Source organism: Ptiloglossa arizonensis, chromosome 10, assembly GCF_051014685.1.
Source record: "Ptiloglossa arizonensis isolate GNS036 chromosome 10, iyPtiAriz1_principal, whole genome shotgun sequence".
NCBI classification, from domain to species: domain Eukaryota; kingdom Metazoa; phylum Arthropoda; class Insecta; order Hymenoptera; family Colletidae; genus Ptiloglossa; species Ptiloglossa arizonensis.
This window is the reverse complement of record NC_135057.1, coordinates 14,581,417-14,609,087: the sequence shown is the minus strand read 5'-3', so window position 1 is coordinate 14,609,087 and position 27,671 is coordinate 14,581,417. Positions and strand designations below refer to the sequence as shown.

The window sequence follows — 27,671 nt, the reverse complement described above, 5'->3', positions numbered from 1 at the left end:
TTGACATAAAAAAGTATTAGGGGGATCGGAAAGTAATGTCGTTTCCTTACATTAAATTCAAACACATAAATTTTTAACGAGTTTTTATTTTTAATCAATGATATAATCACCCTCATTATCAACAACCTTTTGCCATCTAGTGTGCAAATTTTCAATGCCGGATCGATAAAAATCAATTGGTTTTTGAGCAAAATATACAGAGATGGCATTTTGAATATCATCCAAATTTGCAAATCTTTTGCCACTTAGAAAGTGTTGAAGCGATCGGAATAAATGGAAATCCGATGGTGCAACATCGGGCGAGTATGGTGGGTGAGGCAGTACCTCCCACCCCAATTCATTAATTTTTGCCAAGGTTCGTCTTGCGCAGTGCGGTCTTGCATTATCGTGTTGCAGAATAACGCCTTTTCTGTTGACAATCGCTGGCCACTTTTCAATTAAAGATTTATTTACACGATCTAATTGTTCACAGTAAAGGTCTGCATTCACAGTCTGTCCAGGTTTCAGCACTTCAAAATGAACAACGCCGTGAATATTCCACCAAACACACAAAAGGGCCTTTTTGGGGTGTAAACCTGGCTTAGCCTGCCTTTTGCGTTTTGGATTATCATAAAGAACCCACTTTTCATCTCCGGTGATCAAGCGATCAAAAAACGCTTCTGTATTGTGCCGTTGAAGCAATAAGTTGCATGTGGTGGATCGGTTAGCCTTGTTCTCTTCGGACAGATTATGCGGGACCCAAACACCTGCTCTGCTTACTTTCCCAATCTGCTGCAAATGTTCTTGGATGGTCGACCAAGGTTGGTTGAGACTGACAATTCCTCCATTGTCTCACACAGATTTGCTTCCACTTCCGCACTTAACACGTCATTGTCTAACGTTGTTGGTCTTCCTGATCGATACGAGTCGGAAAGATCAAAATTACCGGATTTGAACTTGGAAAACCACCTTCGGCATTTACGAACGTCTAATGCATTTGGATAAACATCGCAAATGTTTTTGGTAGCAACTATTGTGTTACTACCCTTGCGAAACTCAAAAAGCATGCACTGCCGGATATGTACCTCTTCTGGTATTTGGCTGGCCATTTCACCCAAAATTGTAAAGAAAAATTTTAAATTTAATTATTTACAACTAAACAAGTCACTATAACCTCAGAATGTCTTTGCTACGACTTTAATGTACACAATGAGCTGACAAATGACAATCAAATAGTGACGCGCAGAAACGACATTACTTTCCGATCCACCTAATATTATCCGTCGTCACAAGAATAGCACAAACGCAAAATCGACTATACAGGTGGTACATAAGTTTCTTTTACTGTTGGTATTAGCCAACATCGTATCATCAAAGTTGGCAACATTGTAAAATCTTCTATCGTATGAACAGTGATTGTTGCATTTTCTAACCTGGCAAAGCGCATTTTCGATCAATTAAACGTACTGTCTAATTTAATTTCGTTGCAACAAAAAATCTAGAAAATAGACTTTTCTGTACAAAAATGGCTGAAGCAATGCGTCAAACTGTAGCTGGAATGTTGAAAGGCATTGAAAGGTATTTATTTTTCAACTTGTCAAATTAACCAAATTTGTTCGTTATTTCCAATCTGCTTGATATAATAACAAACGTACTTAAAAGTTATAATACTTTCTCGATATATAAATACTAATTTATGTGTGTATCAAGCGGTATAATTATAACATTGAAACATATTTTTGTATTTTAATTGAATGAATAAATATTTTTTCTAGATATAATCCAGATCATTTAGCAACTCTTGAAAAATATGTTGAAATACAATCGAGAGAAAACGCATATGATTTAGAAGCTAATTTAGCGGTTTTAAAGTTGTATCAATTAAATCCTAATAGATTTAACATGGATATTACGTGCCAGATATTGCTAAAGGCTCTAACAAATCTGCCGCACACAGACTTTGTTTTATGCAAATGTCTCCTCAGCGAAAGAATTGTAAGTAATTTATTTCTAAGAATACTTTTTATATGTTCACAAATAGTTTTTATTTTTATTTATGCTGTGAACATTGAATAAATACAACCATAATAAATTAATAAGTATAATAGTAGATATATAACTAAGTTTCTTTTATAATTTAAACATATTTAAAGTACATGTTTTGTCTTAACAACTTGTTAAGTCGTTAGCACCTTACGCGAGCCAGTTTACTTTTACAATTTCTTTGCGTATAAAAAGTATATAATCTTTCTTTTATATTAATTGCATAAATAAACATTTGATAAATATTTGTATTGATGTCTATTATTAATCGGGTAATTGATAAATTATATAAAATTGTTTTTACAGATGCAAGAAAGCCCCATTAATCAAATTATGTATTTAGGAGATATTTTAGAACAATGTGATTTTCAGCATTTTTGGGACAGAGTTCTTTCTATGTCCGATCTTTGTGACAGAATTGTAGGATTTCAAGATTCAATAAGAAAATTTGTTTGCCATGTAGTAGGAATTACTTTTCAGACAATAGATAAAAGCCTCTTGGCGCAACTTCTTGGCGGTGTTGATGGTAACTTAATTTTTCAATAAATATATTAGCAATTTAATGTACAATTCATAAATCAAATTTATTTTGTCGTTTCTAATGTTTTACGAGAATTAATAACAAATTTTGTGTATAGTTTATGGAAGTTTTAAAAAACTGTTCCAACTTTTAAATATAAATTCGTTAGAACACTCTGAATTATACACAAAAAAAATTTAATAAAAACTAATTTACTAATATCAAGTACAATTTTAGATAGTACCCTTAAACACTGGGTAAAAAAGTATGGATGGAAAGAAGAGAGTAAAATGATTATTTTTATCGCTAATCAAGATGAGAACATCAAAACAAAAAATATTACAGAAAAAATAGATTTCGAAAATGTTGCTGGGCTAATGGCAGCCTGTCTTTAAAAGCTACATCTTAAAAAACGATAAAATAAACGATTTTTGTATACAATACTGTATAAGTGTTCTTTGCTTTTATCATAGTAAATAATTACAACTTTGCTAATCCTGACTTTCCTTCTATAATACTACAATGTCTTTCAGTGTATGATTCCACGACACATATAAATATCATAAAAAAATATACATATTATTTTAAAATAATTTTGCACCATTTTAATATAAATAAATTTTGTCAGTATTTGTACAAATTAATGCAGACTAGTATTGGATTCTACATACATTAAAATGACGCGTCAAACATCTTAAAGATATATACTCATGACGAAACTTTGCTAAAGATATACTGAAAAATTTGTCTACATACGTAATTTTGCAAGCGTTACTAATGTTTTATTTTTTGCTAGAATTATTAATACTTGGTTCAATTGTCTTGAATATTAAACTTGCAAGCATATTTAGACTTATTTAATCTTATGGAATGATTCGCAAATTAACACTTCACGGACTAATGTCACGCTGACATAGGATTGAACGCATTAGTAGATTGCCGACAAAAGCTTTATAATTTAATCTTTAAGCAATATTGTAATTACAATTTTGTATAACAATGTTACTAGTCATACCAACTTGTATAGGAATATATACTGGTGCATTTTATTGTATTCTATACCTTAGAAAGATTTCATGCACAATCTACTAATGTGCATCAATTCCGCGTCAATGTGGGACTACACCGCCTTTGTGCGTGTGTTAAATCCTGCATTAGAGGAGGTTCGATCCGTATGGTGTTAATACTTTAAAACATATTCATTCAATGTTTCACCTTGCATTATTATTGATGAACACCGTATAACAAAACTGAGGCAAGAAAATTTTGGAATTCTGTTGTATTGAAGTTCAAAATTAATACGAACTTGCACTTCAAAATAGCTCATTTCTTACATTTCTTCTTTCTTACTTTGGCGACTTTGTGCAATAATATTTTTAAGAAAAATATATAATTACAAAAGATTAAATTTACTAAGCTTTAGTTCTAAAAAATATAATAATTAACGTATATGTTAATAATACCTTTTTTGTTTCACAAAATTCTATAGTATATAATAATATCCCCGTTTTTTTATAAATTGCAACTTCTAACCATTACATAAAAAGAAGTTTTCAACACATGAAGAAGTATTTATGGCCTACAAAAGCCGTAAAAGAAGCATTCATTGCTCAAGAATTGCTTATGGGTTTGTTTAAACCTCATGATCAATCAGGTACTCATCTTTTCGGAAAGAATATCGTGGTGGATTTTGACAAGGAAACATCCATAAAATTGGATGACTCTTACCACAAACCTGAGAAAGTAACACCAAGATACGTGAACTGTTTCTCTTATAATGATGATTATTTTGCATACGTTCTGTTGTGTTTTCTTCTTCCAGGATACCTTGAAATTGGTCTACCAGTACTACGATGACAAACATGCCAAACAATGCTGATTCCAACACCAATATAACACAGTGTAAGCTGCAGAAAAAACTTCCAGATTAATACTTATACTTTTCTGGCAACATATTTGTGTGCCCATACAAAATAATAAACTTTTAAATTCAAACAAACTCTGTGCGTAAAATTTGAATATTTCAAGTAATGAGATTTAAATTGTTTGAATAGTTTTGTTTACATGCTCTTTTACATTTCAAAATATTTCTTTAAATAGAAGTTTAAATTTTAACAAAATTGAAATGATAAATATTTTTTACAAACACACATACTTTATTTAGAAATGCATCTAAAAATTTGCTTTATAAGAAATTGATATGAAAATAAAACTTTCCAACTGAAAAATATACATTGTAGGAATATTTAAAAAATTTTTAAATAATACTTATATAACGCACATACATGCGACTCAGTTTGTAAGCTATGTCGTTATTGCAGAGAGAACATTCTAAGATCCATGATGTTATTACCAAGCCTAGTGCATAAAGGGCCAACATTCCAACATAGACCAGAAATTGGATAAAGTACTTTTGATTTCTTTCTCCAACGCAGTTGTTTATCCTTTGTGCAGCATTGCAAATAATCTTATTATTATAAAAGTTATATCAAATTTAATATATTATAAATGATATATATTTCATATACATAAATATTAAATGAAAACTGATAATAAAATCTGTAAAATGTACGTGAAATTTTCTTGTCAATTTAAATTAATTTTGAACAAAATAATAATTTCTTAAAACTAACATTCTATTTTCGATGGACAAGAAATATTAAAATTCAAAGATCAATCAAATTTTTCTTTATTAATCACATGAAAAATCACAAAATCTAAAAGATAAAAAAAAACTATAAAATAGATAAAAATTTATAAAAATAGAAAAACTGACTATTGATATAATTAGTAATAATCACATAATTTTTAAATGGATATGCTTTGTTTAAATATTTGGAAATTAAAGAAAGCATTTGTAATGTTATAACTTATGGCATACCATGGACAATGATGATCCATTCTCCTAATGCATCGTTTACAAATTCTACAATGATGTGCTTTAGGTGGCCTATATGTTTCGCACCTAGTGCAAACAGTCCAGTCGTCTCTTTCGTCGCATTCAATTTTTGTCTCTGAATTATCTGTATGAATGTCTGAAAAGTCCATACGATTCTGCGGTAGTGGTACAACGCCAGGATCACTGCAGACTGCTTTCAAATGTGACATTATCAATAATAATACAACAGTGTTGAAAGCCACTACATGAAAGGGACCCCACAAACTGTACATAATATATAAAAAAAAAATGTTAAATATATATGTCTACATAATCTTTACAAAACTTTATCTTAAATTCTACTTCTAATCATCACAAAAATATTACAGTGTAATAAAATAAGAAGATAGAAATATTTCTTCAACAGTATTTCACTAAAATACATAAAACATGTTTAGAAAGTAGAATACACTGCTACAGATAAATATAATCACTGATGCAGAAGAATTATGAAATGCACACCTGTCTTGTAAACTATGTAGAATAACCCAACGTACAACGACGTAATCTGCATAAAAGACAGCGACGTACATGACTATGATACATACGATGCCGCAAGGGTCTTTTACGAACATTTTTATTTATTCCATAATCCTTATTAATAAATATATCACGTATCATCACAAACCAGAATGATTTCACGTAATTTCGTTCTCCATCGAATTTGTTTCATACAAGTACGATGCGATTTCTGGGATTTCGTCTAAATTCAAATATATTTATTCTATAATTGCACTGAAACACCAAATTCGGATATCTTTACAAAAAAGAACTCAATTTTTATTAGTAAATAATGCTACATTGACACTATATAGTGTCAAATTTTCTGATCAACTGATCGCTATTGACTAGCCTTAACTGACCGTCTTAATATTGCTGTCGTTAAGAACCACGTGACACCCCTACTTTTCGAGATCAGCACTTTTTCTCACAAGAGAAATTTTCTTATTCCTGTAACTGATTCATATTTTTCAATAATTAAATATTGACCAATATTACGAAGTAGTGGTACCTCAATGGCATATAATTATGACTTTTTACCATCACATGTTTTAAATAAAATAAAATACTAAAATTGTATTAAGGTTTTTTAAATTTTATAATATTAACAATTAGAATAGTACTAATCGTAAATAAGCAACGTCAATTTTATAAAGCAACACTTTTCTAATTTTTATATCATATGATTTAATTCACTGTGATGTGCTTTTTATCATATAGAGTCAAAATATTGTGTCTGCGGGCACTTCAATTTATATTTATTGTTTATAGAAATTGTGTATATCATAGCAATTTAATAATATGCCCGCTGATTCACAGAGGAATTTTCTGATATCCTTGTACGGTGACCGTCAACCACAAAGCGTTAACGGATATTTAAATGGAACTATATGTATGTGGCACAAAATTACCTTCATGTAATATACAGTAATACGTAATTAAACGAAAAACTTTATTTACAGAACTACTCGCAAATAAAAGTAATAGCAATAATAATAATAATAATAATAATAATTAATAATAATAATAATAATAATATTAATAATAATCGAATCATTATGAATCGACCAATGATAATTATAACAAGTGAAAGAAAGGGAGAATAAGAGACAGAAAAAGAGGGAGAAAATAATGGTAGTTGGCTACATCAGTGACTGTGATGGTATAACAGTAGCAACAGCAGCTGAATAGACTTCAATAGTAGTAGTTAACGGTAGCTGTAGCAATAACTTGTATTTTGGACTTAATTCTCATGTACAGATTGAAGTTCTTGAATCTGCTTAATAAGGTACGCCTTCTCGTCGTTAAATTGTTCATCCTCTGAACGATCAGTGTGGAAGCGCGTCAGGAATTCAATTAGCTTCTCCTGGTTGCGCAGTAGAATGTCTAAAATCGGTTTCGGCTTGTTCGGATTCGCCACGAATACCTATATAAGTTTGAGTATATTTTAGAATATAAATCTAAGAAAAATTGTTTATTACATTTGATATTTTAATCTCAGAAAATTTTTTTTCATTATTTCCAGAGACTAAAAAATGTTGAAGATCCTAGAATAATAAATTTCATTTTACGTAAGCTATAGATATAATACCCTAGATAAGAAAATATAAAATGTACATTAATTTTATACATTTATATCCTACCACGTAACAACAATCGTAACAATCGATTACGTAAAAAATATATGACAATTTACAAGTTATACAATACATAAATATACCTTGAAAACATGAAACGCTTCAAATTGTATATTACGTGATTTCTCTTTGAGCATATTCATCATCAATTTCAAATTATCAGGATTCGAAATATATCGTGTCATTACCTGAAATTTAAAAATTCCTAATTTAAAATGTCTTTAAATATGTACGTATATACATATTCGGAAATCAAACATTTAAAACTATACATACGGTAAAATTGTGTCTATCAAGTAAAAGTTCTCCTAGCAGTTTCAAACTCTGTCGTCGCGTAACATAGTTTTCCGAATTCAATAACCTTTGATAATGAGAGAAAACTTTATCGTAATTTATTTCTAAAAATTCAGCGCTCAGTATTTTATGCCTGGTAAGTAATTCCTAAAAACCAACGTACCGGATGCACCAAGAGTATGCTTTACTTTAAGTACGATATATCATGCGCTTATCATCGCTTACTTTGAACGTAGAAAATGCGTCGGAAGCTATATCAAAGGTCGACACTTCAACATATCTGAAAAAATTGTAAAAGTCGTCCGAATAGATCATAATTTTTGCCAAGGCCTCATATCTCGCACATTCTCTCAACATAGTGCCGCAATTTAAGGCAATATCTTGGTGTTCATATCTGAAATTATTATATTTTATACCATTAAATAATTTAATAGTGGCAAAATCGGCATCTTTATAAAATATTTACATTCGTAATTGTAAATAAAAATGATTAAATAAGAAAAATATTTTACATAACACTGTAAAAATAAGGCTACATTTTATTTTAAGTACAAATATTTTGTGACATTCATTAATTAGTGTAATAAAAAAAGAACAATAACATACTAATAAAAATTCTATTTGCAAACTCACCCAGACATTAGAGTAAATAATATTTCTGGTTTAGTGCATATGTATTCCACTGTTGGAGATCTGGTTCCAATTTGTCTTCGTAGTATATTATTAAACACTTGAGCGACATCTTTCTTTCCCTATTAAAACATGTTGTTATGTTGTCAGAAAAATGATAAGTATAAAGTAATGGAAAAAATTAATCTAAAATAAAAATTGGTAAGTTGAAGCATATAAAAATTTATAAAGAATAGTTTGATGTTTATTGTTTTTAATATTATCACAATCGTAGTTTATTACTTATTTATTGATGATAAGTATTACTCTACGAAGTAAGTGTGCATATATATTGGTTATTGCATTGCATTTCATACAAATTTTAACATACCTCAAAGTCTATGCGACTAAGATTTTGCACAAGTAAAAGCAACAAATTACTATTATATAATTCTTGTGCCAATTGGGCAACAACAATATCTGCTTGAGGCTCTGTCTCAGCTGTTCCATAGAGCATATTTTTTATATGTACCAAATTTTTACTAACATCCTCTTGAGCCTAAAATTCAACATATTGCGTCATAGAAATCAATATATAGCATCGCAACATACCTTTTCTACCTTCTTATCACCACGCTCCAATGCATTTACTGCCTCCTTAAGAGCTTTCACCACCTCCGCCGGACTCTTTTGAGACTTTCCGAACAGAGGCATGTTTCTCACAATGTACAGACCTTGTGGAACATGTGAAAATAATAATAACATGTTAGATATCTTGATTTAATGTATACTATGTACAAATTTTATTTAACAAAATTAAATTTTTTCAGTACATTTATTATTCCATATAAAATTGTATCCTATCGTATAAATTCTAAACTTATTATATGTAATAAATTTATATGCATCAATAATATGCATATATAAAATAAATAAAATAAAATGAAGTTGTTGAGATGCAAATAAGATCTTGATTAAACAATTACGTGATTTAGTCTATAGCGGTAACTGCTCCAAATTCTGGGTTAAAAAAGGTCATACTTAAAGCTTCTCATATTCCAAATTATAATAGCCTTATTGCCATGTATACCCATATAAAAAACGTTTTCTATAAGAAAATATTCTTTACAAATGTAGTTTTCACAGGTTATAAAGTTTGTGATCAATAATGCAAAACATGTTCCTTCAGGTTATATCTGTAGAGATAAATGTCAAATTTGTTGCAGACTACAATCCACTATCATCAAACATTATTTTATAAATATTAATTCACATTCTTGTTTTCTAGAAAATATACATTAGATTTAACCTAAAAAAATTTATTCTTGAAGAATTGCAGACGACAAATTAAAAAACAATCAAAAAAATAAAGGAACCGACTAATACTTTAAGAAATACGCCGACGAAATAGTTGCAACAAAAATGGAGGTCGTGTATGAAGTCGATCAACGATACAATGACGATAGAGAAATTCAGATGAAAAAAAAAAATCAACGAAACAACACAAGATTCATACGTTTTTATAAGAATGACGAGTAATACAAAATAAAAATTGAAAGATTTAAAAAAAACAGGAGAATGTTAAGTTGCGACTTAGAAGAACGCGAGTTCGGCAAAGGAGATAGCAAACGTTTAACCTGTGCGTTTCAATCACCTCACGAGCCTTAAAATAATCTTACCATTCAGCCAGAACCTGAACGAACCCTCAGCCTTGGTTCGAAGTATCCTATGCAATTCTTTTAAAAGCGCACATATAAGGCAGCTACTTTTCAATTCAATATTCCGTATTAAAAACACAATTTATATGATTATGACAACTCCGTCAATAACAAATTCCAATTCTACGCAATGCGATATAACTTTTTTAAAGATAGCCCCGAATAAATTATTTATCTTTAAAAACTTTGACTAATTGCACGATTCTGTGACGTCTCTTATCAAAATTCTTTCACGACTAACGCCGATCTACAAAAACATTATTGGTCTTGACTATCTAGAAATTTTCCTTTCAACCAATCGGAATGCATTGAAAGGAAAGTTGCGATTCAATTCGCTTAATTACAATGTAAGTCTTATTATTTGAAACAACTCGTTTTTATTTTATTTCAAATTACATAAATTTTAATTACTTTTTCTCAAAAAGTTTTACCAATAAAATATCAAAACTTAAGAAGTTTTAGAGAAGTGTTTTACGCTATTTTGTACTATATTAGTCTTTTGAATGCCTAAAAACATCAAGAACATCCTTAGGGTTACTTTCATGCACAATGCAGAATAGGAGTCATCATGGCGCGAAAATTTAGTACTCTTTTTTTATATAAGTCGTGGATAACTTTAAGTAATTATGTACAATTCGAGTAATAAATTCATAACAAATTTCTCATATGTATGTAATTAATTTGAATTTTATAATTTATTAAAAATTTAAATAATACAAGAAATTCTAAACGTCTTTATCAAATTAATAGAAACTTTTAGGACCCTCTCTGTAGAGATCTTTAGAGTAGATTCCAACCTGCGTTGAATAATCTTATTAATATATGTGTACGGTATTGATGAAAAAACTGTTTAATAATCTTTAATATTCTTACTGTCCTTTAAAATAAGCATCGTAATTGTTGAACATTTTTAGTATTTTAGAAATGGTTTACTTTTTTTTATAGAACATATCTATAATTAAAATTCAAGAAAATGCATAAATTGTATTCTACTTATATTCTATCTATGTATTGTTACATCTATGGATTTAAACGCCAATTACGATGTAGCGAACGTTTTACTTCGTTTACTATACGCTGGCTTTTAAAAGCGAGCCGTCTATTGGACAGAGCACAGCAAATAAGTACTCTTAATTTTCGAAGAAGAGTCCCGACAATAATGTTTAGTATTTTGTAGCTCTAGAGATGGGATTTTCTTGCAGAGATTACTGTGCCCATAAACGTGGAACAGGAGGGGCCACGTGACTGAGAAAGCAACCAATCAGCTGTTTAACTTTGTCGTGCCGCCAAGCTCGTCTCTATTCCGTACTGTGCACGCGGAAGCTAGAAATTTGTGCGATACTTTTGCAAACAGACGAACGTTCTGTTAAAATGGTTGATTTAATACAATAAAGAAACGGCTGATTTTTACTTTTGTGTGTGTATTAAGACGTTCTTTCATCTGTGAATTGTCGAATTCTGATCTCAAATGGTTCTATATCATAGTCGCCATTTTGGTGATAGACCGAGCCAAGATTAGCGAGTGTACCTATGATCTTTTTATTTTCACTCGGCATTCGGTCGATCGTCGTGATCGTCGGTGACGCCGGGACGGAATTCTAACCTCGAGGATGACGCAACAAAACAAAACGATGAACTTTCTCATACATGACGCGAACGGTGAGTATGCCGAGTGCGCGCCAATTATCAGCATGCCTCACTTCGATGATAATGCCTCGATTTCCTCTCATTTTTGTTAAGACCGTCTATTTCCACTGCTGTTACCCTTTGCCTGGATTCACGCTCGTATCTCTATTACTTTTGGTTCGATTCTTATCAATTACAAGCCCCTGTTGACTCTTTTTCTTCCTCATATTCGTATTGGTTTTGTACCGCGCTTCTTTACAATATTTCTGAATTGTATTCAGAAAAGTATAGCTTTAATTTCCCTTCAGCTGTTGAACAAATAAAGTTAACTGTGTTCTTTATGCTTTACTTCAATTTGCTCAAAATAAGTATTTTTTTACTTCATTTCATTGTCCAGTCGAAGGGGACACTTTTACTTATCAATACTTTTAGTCAAACATGAAGGTCTTATTCAATTTTATTGTTTAATTTATTGAAAGTATAACAGTTTAGAAAATCAATGTATCTACTATATTAATATTTGATGTATACTTTCAATGACATTATGTAAATGGCTATTTGTGTAATAATTTTCTAATACTTCAAATGATGATAATGTAACTTGTAGAATTTTCATCTTACAATGTTTCTAGAAATCATTCCTTATTAGATTTAATTGTTCACTATATCTTCTTTTTCAAGTTAATTAAATGTTATGAAAGTACTTAACATATTCTTTTTTCCGTTATTTTTTCAATATTATATTCATTTGTTTAATTAAAACAACGAAAGAAAAATTATAATTATTTTAGGTCATCCACAAGTGATAAAAGTAGTACAGAGTACAGCCAATAAAGCATTGGGTGGTATTGTCAGTACAACAAATGCAGGTGGCCTTAAGGTCTTTAAGACTCCGAGCCAAGAATCTCAGGTAAAATATTTTGCTACTTTTAAGAATTTGATTTGACATTTGACTATTTTATTGATTACCAATAATAAAGACGTTTATAAGAATATTTTAGGTTCATATATTTTAAAATTAAACTTAATATAATATCTGTATTTTTTAGGTTTTATCATCTAACGCACAAGTTCTTAGAACTATTAGTCTGCAGAGTCCTTCGACTCCTGGCCAAAGTGAGTAACCTCTGAAATAGCTATTACTATTATTTTTATTTAAACATTATATATTAAGTGTCTTTTGTAATGTATAATTATTTATTTATTAAAACTTCAAGTTTATTTCCTTTTGCAAAGACAGAATTTTTGTAAAGATTGAAGATAATAATTTTTTATAATTTTTCTAGGGTTGGTTACAATACCATTGCAGAATACAAAATTGGCAACAACTAAGGCTGGTGAACCTGTACTGACCAAGACTATTCAGTTAACATCTGCGCAAATGGTATGTTTCACTTGAAATGTTTAACTCTTTTGGTATCATGGATATCATTGCAAGAGTTGTATATAAACATACGTTCAGTGATAAAAGAAATTGGTAATTTACACAGAATAAAATTTAGTGAACAAAAATATATATTATCAAATTAGTCGACGGCCGTCAATTATAACCAACTAGCAGGTTTAATAGATATTCTATAACTGAGTTATGAATTTAGTAGACCAATGAATATTTTTAAGGAGTTTTATGACAATTTGCCTTTACTGTGTTGGGAATTTTAAAAATTTAGAAATATATGCTGTAACTATTTTGATTCCTTGTTTGTACAGAGCGATATAAAACAGGCAATAGTGTCTCAGCAGCAACAACAGCAGCAGCAGCAACAATCTGGTAACCAACAACTTGTAAAAGATGCGAGTGGAAAAACATATATCAGTCCAATATTGGATCACAGTGGTTCTAGGAAAAGACAAGATGTCGAGGGTGGCGATTTTGTACCAGAGTAATAACGCATTATCTTTATTCATATACTGTTAATCTGTTCTTTCTTAATCAAAATAAATTTTCCGTTATAATTTATTGAAACAATTTTCTTTTATATTTTTCTGTTTTTGAGTTGTATATGCAAGTGTAAAATTTTAGTTTAAATAATGTATATAGAATGAAATTTACGATAAATTCGTCGATTTACATATTATAAATGCAATTAATATTTTTCCAACCGTCTTATTATTATAATTTAGTTTTGTTTATTTATAGTAAACGAAGAAAAACAGAGAAAGTAGGCAAAGGATTACGTCATTTTTCAATGAAAGTCTGTGAAAAAGTTAAGAAGAAAGGAACGACGTCGTACAATGAGGTTGCAGACGAGCTTGTTGGAGAGTTTACTAATCCTGCTCATATAAACTCCTTAACAGATCAGGTATAATTTCTTCCATTTTTCTAACTATTTAACTAAAGAATAAGAACGAATGAAATTTATTCCTTATTTCTTGTAGCAATATGATCAGAAAAACATTAGAAGACGTGTTTATGATGCTTTGAACGTCTTAATGGCAATGAATATTATTTCAAAAGAAAAAAAGGAAATCAGGTGGCTAGGTTTACCAACTAATTCTCTACAAGAGTGTTTGGCACTTGAGAAAGATAAAAAGAAGAAAATCGAGAGGATCAAAGCGAAAACGCAACAATTACACCAACTGATTCTTTCGCATATTTCATTCAAAAACTTGGTAGAACGTAATCGTGCCAATGAGAGTCTGCGTGGTCCACCAAAACCAAATTCTGCCATACAGCTGCCATTCCTGATTGTGAATACTAGCAAAAAGACTGTCATAGATTGCAGCATTTCGAATGACAAGTAGGCTTCGTTTTCAACAAAAACATTTCATTTTTATCATTATATTTACTTTCTTTTAATTATTAATAACACTGCATCACGTTCATTGTAGAACTGAGTACCTGTTCAATTTTAACGATAAGTTCGAAATTCATGATGATATCGAGGTTCTGAAACAAATGGGTTTAGCTTTTGGTAAACAATCTGCTTTTTATTTTCTATTGAATTTTTGTACTGATTAATCACCAAAAAATTATTAATTTTACTAGGTCTAGAAAAAGGAGAGTGTACCGAGGAAAATTTACGGAAGGCTAAGTTGATGGTTCCAAAATCTCTGGAAAAATATGTGGAGCGTATGTATCATTACTAAAATACATAAAAATGTTTATACATTTAATATTTTCTTAAATTTAATGTTAAATTTCATCTTTTAATATTATAATTTATTTTTAGAACTGGCAACTGGTGATTTGGAGAAATTCATCCCAGTGACCATTCCTGGACCAAGTACTTCAATGGAAGACCTGGATACAAAATTGGAAGGTTCTCGACCACCTTCATCTTCTCATACTTCACTCTCCGAGGATGTTCTTTCACCACCCTCGCAGTATTATTCCGAGGAAGAAGACGAGGAGGAAGAAAGTGATCAGGATGACCAAGCCGATAGTGATCTCGAAGTTAACTAGCACTCCGAACGATTTTCTCGGGGCTGGACTCAGGGTTGGTATGCATTTACGTAAATTACTCTATAATCTTTTAGAATTTAATTGGTGCAGAATTATACAACTTTTGTTATAACATCGCACCGATGAACAATAATGTACACCTACGATAGTAAATGTGTGTCCAAATATTACGATAATTTTATTTTTCAGGATACTCGTCACTGTTAGCAGCGTATTCGACATGGTCGTCATCGATATCGCTCTCAAGAACGTCATTCTCGTACGCAGTCAAGATGCGCACGAATAACGGTAATCGAGGGTCTCTTAAAAATGGAACCTCGGTAACACCGTTGATAAAAGTCTGTTAATGTGAAATGAGGATGGTCAAAAGGTGAATTAATTGTCGATTGGGGCCAAGGAGAAAAACAAGAAACAAATCGCGCAGGAATAAAACTCAAAAAGCTTCAGAACGTCTCGTCTGAAAAAAGAGGATTCTCGATGTATGACGATCGACAGGATCCATGATTAAGCGGCGCGACTGAAACCCGGGGTGCTATTTTAATTGTGCATCATCTTAACAGGTTTATATGACTAGCATCTATGTATTGTAAATTATAATCTTTACAATGATATCGATATTAATGTGTACGAGACATTATGACCAGTACTCATTTTCTTATGGCACGTTTATAATTAATATTGCCCGAGCTAACGTACCAAGATAAACGGTATTCTGAACACGGGCACACGTCTGATTCAATTTCGAACTAAAAATAATAAATTGTAATAATGTTAACGTACTGTGTATATCAATTTTTCTTCCTTTATACGTTTAACTGCTTTTTTATTCAATACTGGCTTTCGCTTGTTTTAGGTTTCAATTATAATCGATTAAAATTTTTTATTTATAAGTACACAATATTATGAGGTATTATCTTAATTTCAATTTTTTATGGATATTTGTAAAAATACATAAATACGAGATACATTACGTATATTATATTAATTCAAAGTTTATTACTGTTACCCGATCATTTCAAATAAACGATGTTGGATATATTTATACCAATAAATTAGATTTGCTATACTTAATACTTTTATATATTACAAAATGTGATATTGAACATTTGTAAACGACAATTGAATAATCGTTATTCACAATAAGGAGTAACGTTTAATAAACATAATTCTTTCATAGCATTGGTGATAGTGCAAAACTTAATCCAACTTTACTCAAGATCATCGTCATCGAATAGATCACCAAAATCTAAAAAATAAGAGATTAATTATCATTCGTATATATAATGTTATAATAATTTAATTTGAGATAAACAAGCAAATACCATTGAAAAAGTCTGAATGTATTGCTTTTTCACTCGCAGTAAGATCAACTAATAAACGACTGCCTCCAACCTAAAAATTTTTTTTCATTCATTAACTCGTTAAAAAAGCAGTAATGAACCAGCATTTAATTAGTTTTATTATTCGTTAATATTTCTTCACGTGCAACAATTTTAATCCTAACATAACCTTATCAAAGTAATACGATTACCTCTTCTAATTCAATGTAGGACCCTGCGCCTTCAGGAAACATTTCATCAGCCACCAGAGTAGGTTTCATGTTGTTTTAAATTTTAATTAAATAAAAATACTTTTTAAATGTTGAATAGGGTTATTTGTTTTGACAGAACAACCATGTATCAATAAATTGGACGTAGTATGAAATACGTTCTTAAAATAATATGAAATATTTCGTTAGCACCCTCTGGTGGAAATGACTCGAAGAACTACGATTACTATGTACACTTTAAAAGGAAAACGTTTCCTCCAAAAAATCGTCGATTTAATGCAATGATTTTCATTTTACAATTGAATATATTTAATATTGTTATATACCGCCTTAAATATTTTTTGTAGATTACCGTGTTTCTATAAATGAATTCTACGTATATACTATCGGTGTTTCCAAATCGTCACACCAGTCTAAAATTGTAAAGAAATAAATGTAAAACGAATAAATAAACAAAAAGAATTGAATTTTCGTATAAATCTCCTCTTATTATCTCTAGATATTCTATCGGAGGGTTGAAGAATAGAATCAAACATGATGCAATTCAACAATTTTCGTTTTCTTTTTTTAAAAAACTGTAATTATTATTAATCGTAATAATATGATTATTGACAATGACGCGGCTATGTGCACATTAAAACACCTTAATCCGTATCTTACAAGACCAGCTTTTTCTTTTACATTATATACAGTAGCTAAATATTGTATTATTTCACTTTGCAATATAATAAAACTATTTATATATTTATATATTTATATATGTGTCTCACGTATGTGTCTGGATCGTTGTAAGTGTCCGCATTTATGATGTATGCGGACACGTACAACGATTATGAGAAATTCATCGTTATCGGGTTTTCTATGCTTAGCGTAAGTAAGAAACGATTCGAAATAAAATGATTCCGCTTGGCTCTCTTCACGTATTTCTCTGTACAACGCAATAATAGGCTCCGCTAAGGCTCCGCTTATCGCCGGCGAGTTTATTTTTCTTTTCGGCTTCCAGGACTCGCAACGTCATTCCTCCTCTCAGAATTCAGGATTCTAATTACTAATATATTATTAACATCTTTTTCAATCCTAGAACCAGTCGACTCGATTCCAAAAACGATTAAAATCACGATCTGTTTTTTGCCTTGCAATTTAATATTATTATTTACATATTCATCGAAATGAACGTTTCATTGCCGGATCCGCATAACTAACTAAGTTTAGATTGTTGTTAAAATCAATGATATAAATAACAAAAAATATACATATCAAAACATAGAAACAAGATCGTCGTCGTTGAGCGAGACAGTTGTGTACTTTCGATTTACAGATAGTTTCGAGCTTTCAATGGGGTGACTTAAATCGAAACAATTTAAATGATTCTTGTCCCTGCGCACGGGAAGGCCAGAAAGTTTTGTACAAATTATTGGGAAAATATCTCATAACGGAATACGTTACGTTCTATTCGTAAAGAGATTCTTGAGCTAAGAGTAAGATAATTTTAAACGTTCCCGTGGCTTTTTAAGTGTTAATGGTGAGCAAGAGAATACACACGAAACATAGAAAATCGAAGTATTTGTAGCATATTGCACCGTCGTTTTTTACATAAATTTATTACAACTCGCATGTACGTTCTCGTTGGATCTCGATTTTCTCATGTATCGAATATTATACAAATTTGTCGTTACAATTTGAAATCGATATTGTTGAAAAAGAAGCATTTAAAATATCTAAAAAAATATCTTGAACTCTCGTATCATTGCCATGAATCACAATTCCATTAATCGCGAGCATTTGAATTAAATACCCCCCATAAAATCGATAAATAATAAGCAACAATACTTAAAACAGAAAGTGACAGAGTCACTAGATACGTTGTAAACGTTTAAAAAAAAAAAAGGAAAAAACATTTCGCTACTTTAGTTTACACAATGTTCACACCAAAACTTACATCAAAAATATTACAATCTCGTACGTCAGAGTTACAATGAACGCGCGTACATTGATCGTCAATAATTTAAAAGACTGAAACAATAATTAAAAAGGGCCACACGAAGAATTTATTGTGCTCTTAGCTCAAGAACTTTTCGTGTTTAAGGTACGATACTTCCAGAGGGGCACGCTGTAAACATATAGAAAACAAACAACATTAAAAATTAAAAAGGCAACAAACACACGGAAGTATCGCTGATATGACCATTTTTTTGCGAAAGGTGTCTCATACCCTTTGAAAAGGTGACGCAAGATTTTTCGCAATGATTTTATAACGTTTGAATTTTGAAACATCGTCTTTGAAAGCTTGATGAATAAAAGGAGAATTTCCATGGTGTAATAATAATAAGAATAATAATAAAAAATAAAAAAAAAAAAAAAAAAAAAAGAAAAAACAATAAGTACGCAACAGCGGACGTAACGAGATTTACTGACTGGATCTAGGGTGAAAGTGCACCGGTCCGCGCAGAGAAATTCCGAAACCCCGGATTCTAAGCGAAGAAGTTACGTTTCGTTCGTCACACAGCGAAGGAGGAAGCGGAAGTTACGTTTTCTCCGCGAAACGAGGATGGTTCTTCCTCTGTCACTGGCGCCGTGGCGGAGCTCCAAACGAGGACAAATTTTTTTCACAATTCAATTACATACCCTCTCATATAGTCCTTTTAAATAACGAATGTCCACTGGGCGTATCCCCGTAATTACGCAGCCGTCCCCGAGGGAATCGAATGTACTTCGACGCGACTCGACGAGATGAGATTACCCGGTTGTCTCAAAGTAAACCCGTAAAAACCCAGAAGAGCGAACGAACTATGTATATTCTATATACTATCGTATAAAAAACGTACTTTCTCTATAGAACTTATTTACACTAAATAAGAATAAATTATTAACATTGTACTCGGTGTAAAATATACTTTTTATATATATATATGTATATATATTATATATATAAAAAAAACCAGAACGTCGTCCTGACATATACTATATAATATCAAATGAACTCGTAAAAACGATGAAGAATGCGTGCGTTAAACGGTTCTTACGAATTTGCTTTGATCGAATGATGGATGCAATACGCTACGCGTATATATATATGTGTATGTATGTATATATATATATATAATATGTATCTCTACGGGCAACTGCGTAATCGTGGACGACTATTGCGACAGACTATACGATTGTTCACTCGATTCTTTACTTCATTGAAAAAGGCTGCTAGGCAGCTGGATTGTCCTCGTGACGGTATTTAATTACATTTTCTTCGGATTTCTCCGCCCGATGTACACGATCGCTCTGCCGTCTTGTTTATACTAATTTTTCTCTACGTAAAAATGTCGAACGACGGCCTCGTCAGGAGGATGGGGGGGGGGGGGGGGGGGGGGCATTCGAGCGATCCAGCGGTTGGGGGTTACCGAACATTTCTGCGCGGCCCAGGATTGCCTGGAAGATCGGACCGCGTGGTAAAACACAGCCATCACGTAAGCTTCGCACTGATTACAAAATTCTCTCTCACATACATCCTTTTTTTTTCATTCGTTCGCTCAGTCTCCCATTCTCTCATCCGCTCCACTCTCTGTCTCATTGACTTAAACTAAATACAATCGTAAATTACAAGTATGTACAATTAACTAGTTCTTACTGCGAAGGTAGTTCACGAGGCCGTGTACGAAGTTGTCTCAAGAATCATTCCCGCCCAACGTCTTTTTGATCGTCTATTTTCTCTTCTCTATTTTACGTATACTCGTATACACTCGCATGTACGCAATACACACACACACACACACTTTCTCTCTCTTTCTTTCTCAAAAAAATTTATAAACAAGATAAATTGAATTTCACGACGTCAGGCTGACGAATTCGTGGTAGATCCGGTGGAAATCTTCGTCAACGGCCTCGACCGGTTCTTCGTCTGTTCTTTCGCAAGGAAAAACATAGACATTTCGTCGTCATCGCCGCGAAATGGCACGCCCGTTTCATCTCTCGAGTATTGTTTAGAATAAAACCGGATTCCTCGAGGAGCATAGGTTCTTCGTTAACGTCGGAGAATGTCCGTTTGAAGCGAGTCCGAAACGAGTATACATCTTAGAAGTTGCTATCACCTTGTCCCTCTCATCGAAATGAGCGTTCGATTCGCGTTTCTGTCGCCGTGAGAAGGTGAACTCTATATAAAAGTCGTTCGCTAATAATACAAAAGAAGAATAATGATTTTTGGCGTGTAAGACGATAAAAGAAGAATAAAAAGTTTGTAGATATTACCAACAGCGTAGTACAAATAGTTCTTTCGCTACAACTTTGTACGATCTTGCACAAAATCAGAAAAGATACCGTATCAAAAGATTTCCACGTATTGTAGGCTTAATGGGTGTCATTCGCAAAATTTACATTCTGCAATGTATCAACTATTATCCATTTTAAGATTTCGTACACTTATGTCATCAATTTCTTGCGGTACGCGTTTTTCCGGATTTACAAGTACGTAAAACTGAATTATCTGTAATGCAGAAATAATAGTATTAGAGGCATACGGGTACCCGAAATCGTTGGTACCTGAGGATCGTGACGGGATCTCGAAAATTACATGCCAGATAGCTAATGTTTGGATACTCGAAGCTCGATACTTTTGGAAACAAAGATCAATTTTTTTGGAAACGTTACAAAGAAAATGTGAAACAATTATGTTCCTTGCGCTCAAGTGCAAAGTGAAATAATGTATTATTTACGCGATTTATAACTCAAAGTTCGAAAATTTGATTGTACCGTCCGATAATGTAAAATTTTGAATCGAGCTTAGGTATCTGAGGATATAAATGTGTCACGAAAGTGTTCGAACATTTGCAATCGAAAATTTCATGGACGTGATATGTATGTATGTTAAACTTTCCGAAATACTGTTATAGTTACGGTGCGACACGACGATCAGGATCGTATCGGTGAAATTCGACAAATAAAATTCGCAAAAAGAAACGATGAAAAATCAGTACAGTATACTAGGTGCTAAATACGAACCAACTAAATATACCGGTCAAAATAATTACAGGTTCTCGCGAGAAATAAACGAAATTAAGAAATATTATGCAACCTTGAGAATATTATTTACCTCGTTCAAATAAGCGATTAACGTCTAATAATGTAACAAGAATTTGCGTTCGAATACTTTTCTGTTCTTTGCGTGTGTCGTGTTCAACGTTGTTTCGTAACTCTTACACGCGTGGTCCGATTTCTTTTTCAAATATTGCCAATGCAATCCTGATAGTTGCGTCATATCGTAGTCATAGCAATACCTTGAAATCCACAAGTACAACTTACATATTCCGTTTATTACGGTTTTTACCAATAAACGTTCGACCACTTTCGCAAATACACTGTACTTCCGTGGCAAGAAAACTTCTGGAACCCCGACTCGATTTCGATCAAAATACCCGACACAAGTCGACCGGAAGTTGTCGGGTACCCGCACACCCCTAACTATATCCCGTCTCAAGATATTGGGCCTTTTTACGCAATCAATTTCTCGCCCGAGTACTGGATGATCTGTAAAGCAGAAACGTTAATTATCAATGATCGTTGTCGCAATTTCAATTATTTAAAGAAACACGTTTGTTCAGTTTTCACCCTGCCAAACCCAACAACGTGTTTCGTCGAATACAAAAGATCTTGTCTCGTAAGAGCAAGTGAATTCTTCGGTTATTTTTTATGCGTGTGTGTGTGTCTGTGTCTGTGTGTGTGTGTGTTTTTTTTGTAAAAAGAGAACTGTACCTTGCGGAACGCTTTTCCACCTTATCACGGCAACGCGCTTTCACGGCTAGCAACCGGCGAGCGTATATTGTATCGAGTCCGTTTCGATCGACCGTAAAAATATCGTTTACGAGCACCGTGTCCTCTGCTCCATTACTCCACGAGTATCATTAATTATCACCTAACTTGGCATCCCTGCGGTATACTTGTCGCGGCAGGACACGCGGCGGAGTCTCTTTGCACGGAATTGCTATTGCTCTCCTCCTCTTCGTCCTCCTCCTCCTCCCTGGAGGACTCTTCCTCTTGATTCTTAACCGGCGGGTTTCTCGTCTCCTCGTTGGTCGCTTCGGGACTTCGCGATTTCTCCGTCGTTAACGCGGACTCCTCGCCGTGGACCGGCGAGCCCTTCAGCTCGTAACCCTCCTGGCAACGAGTCAATTTTAATCTAATCGGCGTGACCTTGGCCGAACGAACGTTCCTAGGGGCGCTGCCACCGGTGTCGGGGTCGGTAGGTTGTTTCTCCTCGAGGGTGGCGACTACCGTCGGGTAAACTGGTTCGTCCTTGGTCGGCTCGGGTGGCGGTGGTCCTACTCTGCTGTCGGTTGGATGTCGTTCCTCCTCCTCCTCCTCTTCCTCGTCCGTGACCAAGATCGGTAATTCGTCCGGTGAATCGTTCCCCTTGCCTAATCTAATGATCAACTTTGGCGGCGCGGCACCACCTTCGAGGATACGCACCCTGGCTTCCTTTCTGCTCGACTGCCGTTTCTTTCGTTTACCGTTCTTATCCTTCTTGCTCTTCGCCCGTAGTTTCTCGTCGTTGTCGAAACCGGCCATGATCATGCGCCTGAACTTCATACTTTCCCTGCGCAACTCTTCTATACTGGGCGTGCTGCTAGGTATGCTGCTCAACCGTTTCTTCGGCGGTCTGATCCTGGTCCTATCGTCCTGTCCGCTCTCCTGACCGCCGATTATGCTGTTACCGATCTTGATCTTCAGCTTCGGTGGACCGCTGTTCGTCGTAGTGGTAGACGTCGTCGTGGTGGTCGATCTGCCACCGCTGCACTGTCTACCCCTACGACGATCGGCGTTTACGACCGTGGCGTTACCACTGGAGCTGGCACCGTTGGTAGCGCTACCACGACGTCTCTCGACGCCTCCCTCCTCCTCGTTGGCATCGAGGAACCCAGCCGGTCGTTCTTTTCTCCTCTTTTTCTCCATGTTCGCGTCGACGACCGCCTTGTAGTCCTCTCTGGTCGGTATGCTGGTCATCGAAGCGACCGCCTTCGGTATCGTGATCACCGTACGATTGATCGGTGGCATGATGATCGGTGCGGACGTCGCCAGATTCCCGCAGCCTGGCTCATCCATGTTCATGTCCTGGGAACAGTACTGTCTCAAGAGCTCCTTCTTTCGCATACGTCGAAGATTCGAGGTACCGGACGCGACGGAAGCACTGGTGGCGGCCGGGGCGATGATCACTGGCGCTTGTTGAGCGAGCGGCGGTACCGAGGAGGCGGGAACGTAATTCGCGTCGAGGAACGGTCCTTTGATCTTCACCTTCAGCTGGTTCCTCGAGTCGGTCAACGAGACCTTGTTCGCGTCCACGAAACCGGACGACGAGGCGTCGATACTCGCGTCGAAACTCGGCTTTGAGCAGTCCTCCTGGCCCTGTTTCGCGATCAACGCGGATCTCAGCTCCTTCTCCAGGTCCTCCTCGATATCCGGAAGAGCGGGATCGCTCGCCGAGACGCTGGTAAACGTGCCCAGGAAATGATTCTCGTAGGTCTGGCCGTGCAACGTGGAAGAACTTGACGCGTCGAGGGTGGAGTTGTACGTTCTCATGTCGACGGGACCGGGGATCAGCGGTAGGACGGTATCGAAGCTTTGCCCGGCGTTCGACTCGCTCTCCACGACCACGGAGTCGTCGTGACCCGGTGAACACGAGAGCCTTCTGTCGTCCAGATACTTTCTCGTGCCACCGGGACTGGAGAGCCTCGACTGTACGCTTTCCGAGGTGATCACAGCGGATTCGCGCCTCTCGACGCCCGCGGTAGCGGCGTCGGTCGACTTCTTCCGCTCCCTCATCGTGCGCAGATCGGCGATGTTCGCCTCGCTGGTCGAGTCCTCGTCGGAATCGAAATCGTATACCGTGCCGACCAGCTTGTTTTGTATAGAGTCGTCGTGCTGACCAACAGCCGCGCCGGATACCAACGATAGACCGGTGTTCTGCACGCTCCTACCTCGTCCTCTGCCCCGTCCGCGACCGCGTCCTCTGTAACTGGAGTGTTGAGCTGAACTCTTGGCCCCTCTGCCACGGCCACGTGCCCCGAGCATACTCTTCTGAGGTTCCTGCCTTGGGGACTTCCCGGGCGATTTCCCTTGCAACGACGTCACACGGGCGGAGGTTCTGGTCGGTTTGGTAGGTGACTTTTTACCGGAGTGTTGGGTCTTGCTGTCGGTTAGTACCTCCTGAAGGTTCTCGACGATCGGATCGCTGACGTGGCTCTCCGGCGCGACGGTGTTCAAGAAGTTCATCGGCAAGGACGGGGAATCGGTGACCTGCGTTTGAGACTGTTGCTGCTGCGTCCTGTCGATCGTCTCGGCCGGTGGGGCGACCTGCGGAGGCGGTGGAGGAGGTAGCGGCGGCGGTGTGGCTATTTTAGTGGGCGATACCATGGCCGCGGTAAGGGCCATATTGTGCGAGGAAGACGTGAACGCCGCGGTGCACGGCGAGGCTTGCAGGTTCAGCGAATCCTCGAGCGGTTTCACGTGCGGCAACAACGACTGAGCTGCTGGAAAAGCTGCCCCGAACGCCGGCGGAAATAGAGCCGGGCCCGGGGATGGATATGGCAACGGAGCTGCGCAAGATTGTGGCGGGAATAGAGATACCGGGCCGGTACCGTAACTCGAGTCCGCGTAATACGTTGGTTCCATCGAACACGGTGGGAACGAAATGCTCGGTACGTTCTTGTACGGTGGAATGGAATGATCCTCCGCGGAGGAGGCGGATGTGATCGACGAAGAGGTGGATCTACGGGACGGCAGAACTTGACTCTCTGCCCATCTGGTGTCCGGTCGGCCGTTTACATCGTTGTACGGTGAATTCTGATCGTATTCCTGCTGCCTGACAACGTCGTCCTCCTTCTCGAGTACTCGGTCCATCATCTCAGCTGCCTGGTCGTCCTCCGAAGCTGGTAACCCGATCAGGTGTCTGTTCACCATTTCCATGGGATTCTCCTCGGGTAATTGTTGATCGAGGATCGTTCTCTCGTGCGATTCCTGCTGGCCGTGAAGAAGCGTATGCGGTTGCTGAAGAAGATACTGTTCCTGTATACTAGCCGCGTTCAGATGCGAACGCGCGAGCGACTCGTTCTCCTGAATCGATTCGTTGGGGAACTGATGATTGCCGTAACGATGATTCTGCGTCTCCATTAAAGCGTTCAGTTGTTGCACGTCGCTGGGTTCGAAGCTGTTGATGCTCGGTGGAACCCATCGCTCGTCGGTCTCCGCGCGATCCAGTTTCGATCGCTCCACCAGGCTGACTTTGTTCGTTTCGCGATCCTCTTCGTAGGCCGTGTACCTGTCGTTGCCGCTCGCGTAGCACGTTTTCCTCTTCTCTTCGATCGTATCCTTACAGCTACCGGGACGAGCTTCGCTAGCGGTCACATCTTCTTCAGGAATCTCGACGTTGTTCTTCACGTCCAGGACCAATTCCGTAGGCTCGAGAATCTTCGTCTCCTTGTCCAGTTGCTGATTATGCTGCTGCTGCTGTTGCTGTTGTTGCTGTTGCTGCTGCGGTGGTTGTTGCAAATGCTGCAGCTGTTGTTGCTCGAACGTTTTCTCTGCCAATGGTTCTTCCTTTTTTATTTCGCCGTCTACAAGTACCGCCTCTAACTCAAACTGACTAGAATTTGATTTCTTCGAGAGCTCCATGCGCAGTTTCTCGACGAGATGCAGGGTTTCCCTGGCGCTGTCCTCCTTCGAATCTTCCTTGAACCACAGTTCGTTGTTGAAAGAGAAACTCAACGGTGCAGCCCGCTCTTCCGGATCTCTCGATATACCGAAACCGTCTTCGTTCACCATTTCCTCTGTGAGCATATCTTGATCGAAGTCGAACAATTCCGATACGCTCGGATCCTTACCGTGCTGTGGCGAGAAGATCGATCGATTCGCGGACTTCCGCCTCTTCTGATGCTCCTTCTCCGAATTCTCGATCTTGTCCACGACAGACTTGGCGGTATCCTCCTCGATGATTTCCTTCTGAAGATTCTCCTCCGTGGGAACGTTAATTTCCGCACTCTGTGACTCGATGGTGTTCTCCAAGCTCCTCTCGATTTTCTTCTTTCCAAATACAGTCTTTTCCAATTGCGGCACCTCAGCATCGTCTTTCTTTATCGACTCTTCGTCCAACTGCTCTTCCGTTTTCGGTTTCTCGATGGTCGTATCTCCCTCGTTAACATGGTTCTTGCGATCTTCGTTCTTTATACTTTCCTTCACCTGTTGAATTTCTTCCACAGGCTCTTTCTCTTCTTTCTCCTCTTCGCAGACAACCTTTTCTAATTTCACTTCCGAATTTTTATTCTTCGACAACTTGTCCAGGTGTTCGCGCTTCTCCAGAAGTTTGTCCAAACCTCTCGACGATTTCTTCGGACTATCCCTCTCCGCTCTGCGTTGTTTCATCTCTTCTTCCAAGATGTTGATCGCATCTTTGCCCACGAGTTTCTTAACTTTCTTCTCGTCGTTCTTCGAGGAAATCTCCGTGCATTCGTTACTCTTTTCTTGATCGACAACCTTCTGTTCCTCTTTCCTAGTTTCTTCTTCGTCTCTTTTCTCGCTTTCCTTGACCGGCTGTTTCTCGTTTAACCGTTTCTCCGGCTTCTTGACTGTCTCTTTCTTCTCATCTTTTGCGACAGATTCGTTTGGTTTTCGCTTCCTGCCTTCAGACTTGTTCTTGTTATCCTCTTTTCTCGGCTGAGATTGTTGTTTAATAGTTTGAGTCGACTTTTTGGTAGGTCTGGGCCCAGAAACACTTCTCGACCCATCATGATCTCCAGACCCAACGAGCAGATCCTCATTAGCCTCTGTTCCTGCTGGTTGTTGTTTCTTGTTGTCTCTTTGATCCTGCTTTTTGAC

General features: G+C 36.0%; 6 protein-coding genes across 10 annotated transcripts in view; 2 read left to right on the top strand and 4 right to left on the bottom strand.

Moving 5' to 3' along the window:
• Positions 1-808: 808 nt before the first annotated feature.
• Dnz1 (DNZDHHC/NEW1 zinc finger protein 11) lies at positions 809-6,326 on the bottom strand. The gene is made up of 4 exons (XM_076321535.1): positions 5,943-6,326; positions 5,424-5,705; positions 4,828-4,986; positions 809-4,449 (listed from the first exon to the last, which is right to left on the bottom strand). Exons 1-4 carry the CDS (start codon positions 6,053-6,055, stop codon positions 4,176-4,178), a joined length of 828 nt encoding a protein of 275 aa, XP_076177650.1. The 5' UTR covers positions 6,056-6,326; the 3' UTR covers positions 809-4,175.
• On the top strand, positions 1,369-3,043 carry Eif3k (eukaryotic translation initiation factor 3 subunit K). Its single transcript, XM_076321536.1, has 4 exons — positions 1,369-1,557; positions 1,755-1,974; positions 2,329-2,548; positions 2,780-3,043. The coding sequence occupies exons 1-4, from the start codon at positions 1,505-1,507 to the stop codon at positions 2,935-2,937; spliced, it is 651 nt and encodes a 216-aa protein (XP_076177651.1). The 5' UTR covers positions 1,369-1,504; the 3' UTR covers positions 2,938-3,043.
• Positions 6,327-7,124: 798 nt separating the features above from the next.
• On the bottom strand, positions 7,125-10,471 carry Mo25 (calcium binding protein Mo25). Of its 4 annotated transcripts, none has more exons than XM_076321531.1 (9): positions 10,201-10,471; positions 9,508-9,629; positions 9,134-9,255; positions 8,913-9,080; positions 8,546-8,664; positions 8,138-8,306; positions 7,895-8,059; positions 7,702-7,806; positions 7,125-7,407 (listed from the first exon to the last, which is right to left on the bottom strand). In XM_076321531.1, the coding sequence occupies exons 3-9, from the start codon at positions 9,233-9,235 to the stop codon at positions 7,225-7,227; spliced, it is 1,011 nt and encodes a 336-aa protein (XP_076177646.1). In that variant the 5' UTR covers positions 9,236-9,255; positions 9,508-9,629; positions 10,201-10,471; the 3' UTR covers positions 7,125-7,224. The 4 variants fall into 4 exon arrangements, with proteins under 4 accessions (XP_076177646.1, XP_076177649.1, XP_076177645.1 ...); XM_076321534.1 differs by having other exon boundaries at positions 9,143-9,255; XM_076321530.1 differs by lacking the exon at positions 9,508-9,629.
• A 1,047-nt stretch (positions 10,472-11,518) lies between these two features.
• Dp (transcription factor Dp) lies at positions 11,519-16,253 on the top strand. Of its 2 annotated transcripts, none has more exons than XM_076321342.1 (11): positions 11,519-11,898; positions 12,657-12,775; positions 12,915-12,981; positions 13,152-13,249; positions 13,576-13,748; positions 14,006-14,168; positions 14,245-14,606; positions 14,698-14,780; positions 14,855-14,938; positions 15,039-15,309; positions 15,461-16,253. In XM_076321342.1, exons 1-10 carry the CDS (start codon positions 11,850-11,852, stop codon positions 15,269-15,271), a joined length of 1,431 nt encoding a protein of 476 aa, XP_076177457.1. In that variant the 5' UTR covers positions 11,519-11,849; the 3' UTR covers positions 15,272-15,309; positions 15,461-16,253. The 2 variants fall into 2 exon arrangements, with proteins under 2 accessions (XP_076177457.1, XP_076177456.1); XM_076321341.1 differs by having other exon boundaries at positions 15,039-15,305; positions 15,461-16,250.
• LOC143151874 (COP9 signalosome complex subunit 9) lies at positions 16,146-16,981 on the bottom strand. The gene is made up of 3 exons (XM_076321343.1): positions 16,803-16,981; positions 16,594-16,663; positions 16,146-16,517 (listed from the first exon to the last, which is right to left on the bottom strand). Exons 1-3 carry the CDS (start codon positions 16,869-16,871, stop codon positions 16,480-16,482), a joined length of 177 nt encoding a protein of 58 aa, XP_076177458.1. The 5' UTR covers positions 16,872-16,981; the 3' UTR covers positions 16,146-16,479.
• Positions 16,982-17,378: 397 nt separating this feature from the next.
• The window catches only part of Rno (PHD finger protein rhinoceros), a 19,472-nt gene continuing 9,179 nt past the window's right edge, over positions 17,379-27,671 (bottom strand). The window contains 1 exon segment of the mRNA XM_076322536.1: positions 17,379-27,670. Within this exon segment, the coding sequence (XP_076178651.1) occupies positions 22,716-27,670 (4,955 nt within the window). The 3' untranslated portion in view covers positions 17,379-22,715.

Excerpts from the sequence above, each read along its gene's own strand:
- Eif3k (XM_076321536.1), top strand. The coding sequence starts at position 1,505 with ATGGCTGAAGCAATGCGTCAAACTGTAGCTGGAATGTTGAAAGGCATT. Across the intron at positions 1,975-2,328 it reads GTCTCCTCAGCGAAAGAATT|ATGCAAGAAAGCCCCATTAA; the intron begins GTAAGTAATTTA and ends TTGTTTTTACAG. Across the intron at positions 2,549-2,779 it reads ACTTCTTGGCGGTGTTGATG|ATAGTACCCTTAAACACTGG; the intron begins GTAACTTAATTT and ends GTACAATTTTAG.
- Dnz1 (XM_076321535.1), bottom strand. The coding sequence starts at position 6,055 with ATGTTCGTAAAAGACCCTTGCGGCATCGTATGTATCATAGTCATGTAC. Across the intron at positions 4,987-5,423 it reads ATGGATCATCATTGTCCATG|GATAAACAACTGCGTTGGAG; the intron begins GTATGCCATAAG and ends TGCTGCACAAAG. Across the intron at positions 4,450-4,827 it reads GCTTACAAACTGAGTCGCAT|CTTACACTGTGTTATATTGG; the intron begins GTATGTGCGTTA and ends TTTTTTCTGCAG.
- Mo25 (XM_076321531.1), bottom strand. The coding sequence starts at position 9,235 with ATGCCTCTGTTCGGAAAGTCTCAAAAGAGTCCGGCGGAGGTGGTGAAA. Across the intron at positions 9,081-9,133 it reads GTGATAAGAAGGTAGAAAAG|GCTCAAGAGGATGTTAGTAA; the intron begins GTATGTTGCGAT and ends GTTGAATTTTAG. Across the intron at positions 7,807-7,894 it reads TTGATAGACACAATTTTACC|GTAATGACACGATATATTTC; the intron begins GTATGTATAGTT and ends TTTAAATTTCAG.
- Dp (XM_076321342.1), top strand. The coding sequence starts at position 11,850 with ATGACGCAACAAAACAAAACGATGAACTTTCTCATACATGACGCGAAC. Across the intron at positions 14,607-14,697 it reads TGCAGCATTTCGAATGACAA|AACTGAGTACCTGTTCAATT; the intron begins GTAGGCTTCGTT and ends CGTTCATTGTAG. Across the intron at positions 14,781-14,854 it reads ACAAATGGGTTTAGCTTTTG|GTCTAGAAAAAGGAGAGTGT; the intron begins GTAAACAATCTG and ends TAATTTTACTAG.
- LOC143151874 (XM_076321343.1), bottom strand. The coding sequence starts at position 16,871 with ATGAAACCTACTCTGGTGGCTGATGAAATGTTTCCTGAAGGCGCAGGG. Across the intron at positions 16,664-16,802 it reads CCTACATTGAATTAGAAGAG|GTTGGAGGCAGTCGTTTATT; the intron begins GTAATCGTATTA and ends AAAAATTTTTAG. Across the intron at positions 16,518-16,593 it reads ACATTCAGACTTTTTCAATG|ATTTTGGTGATCTATTCGAT; the intron begins GTATTTGCTTGT and ends CTTATTTTTTAG.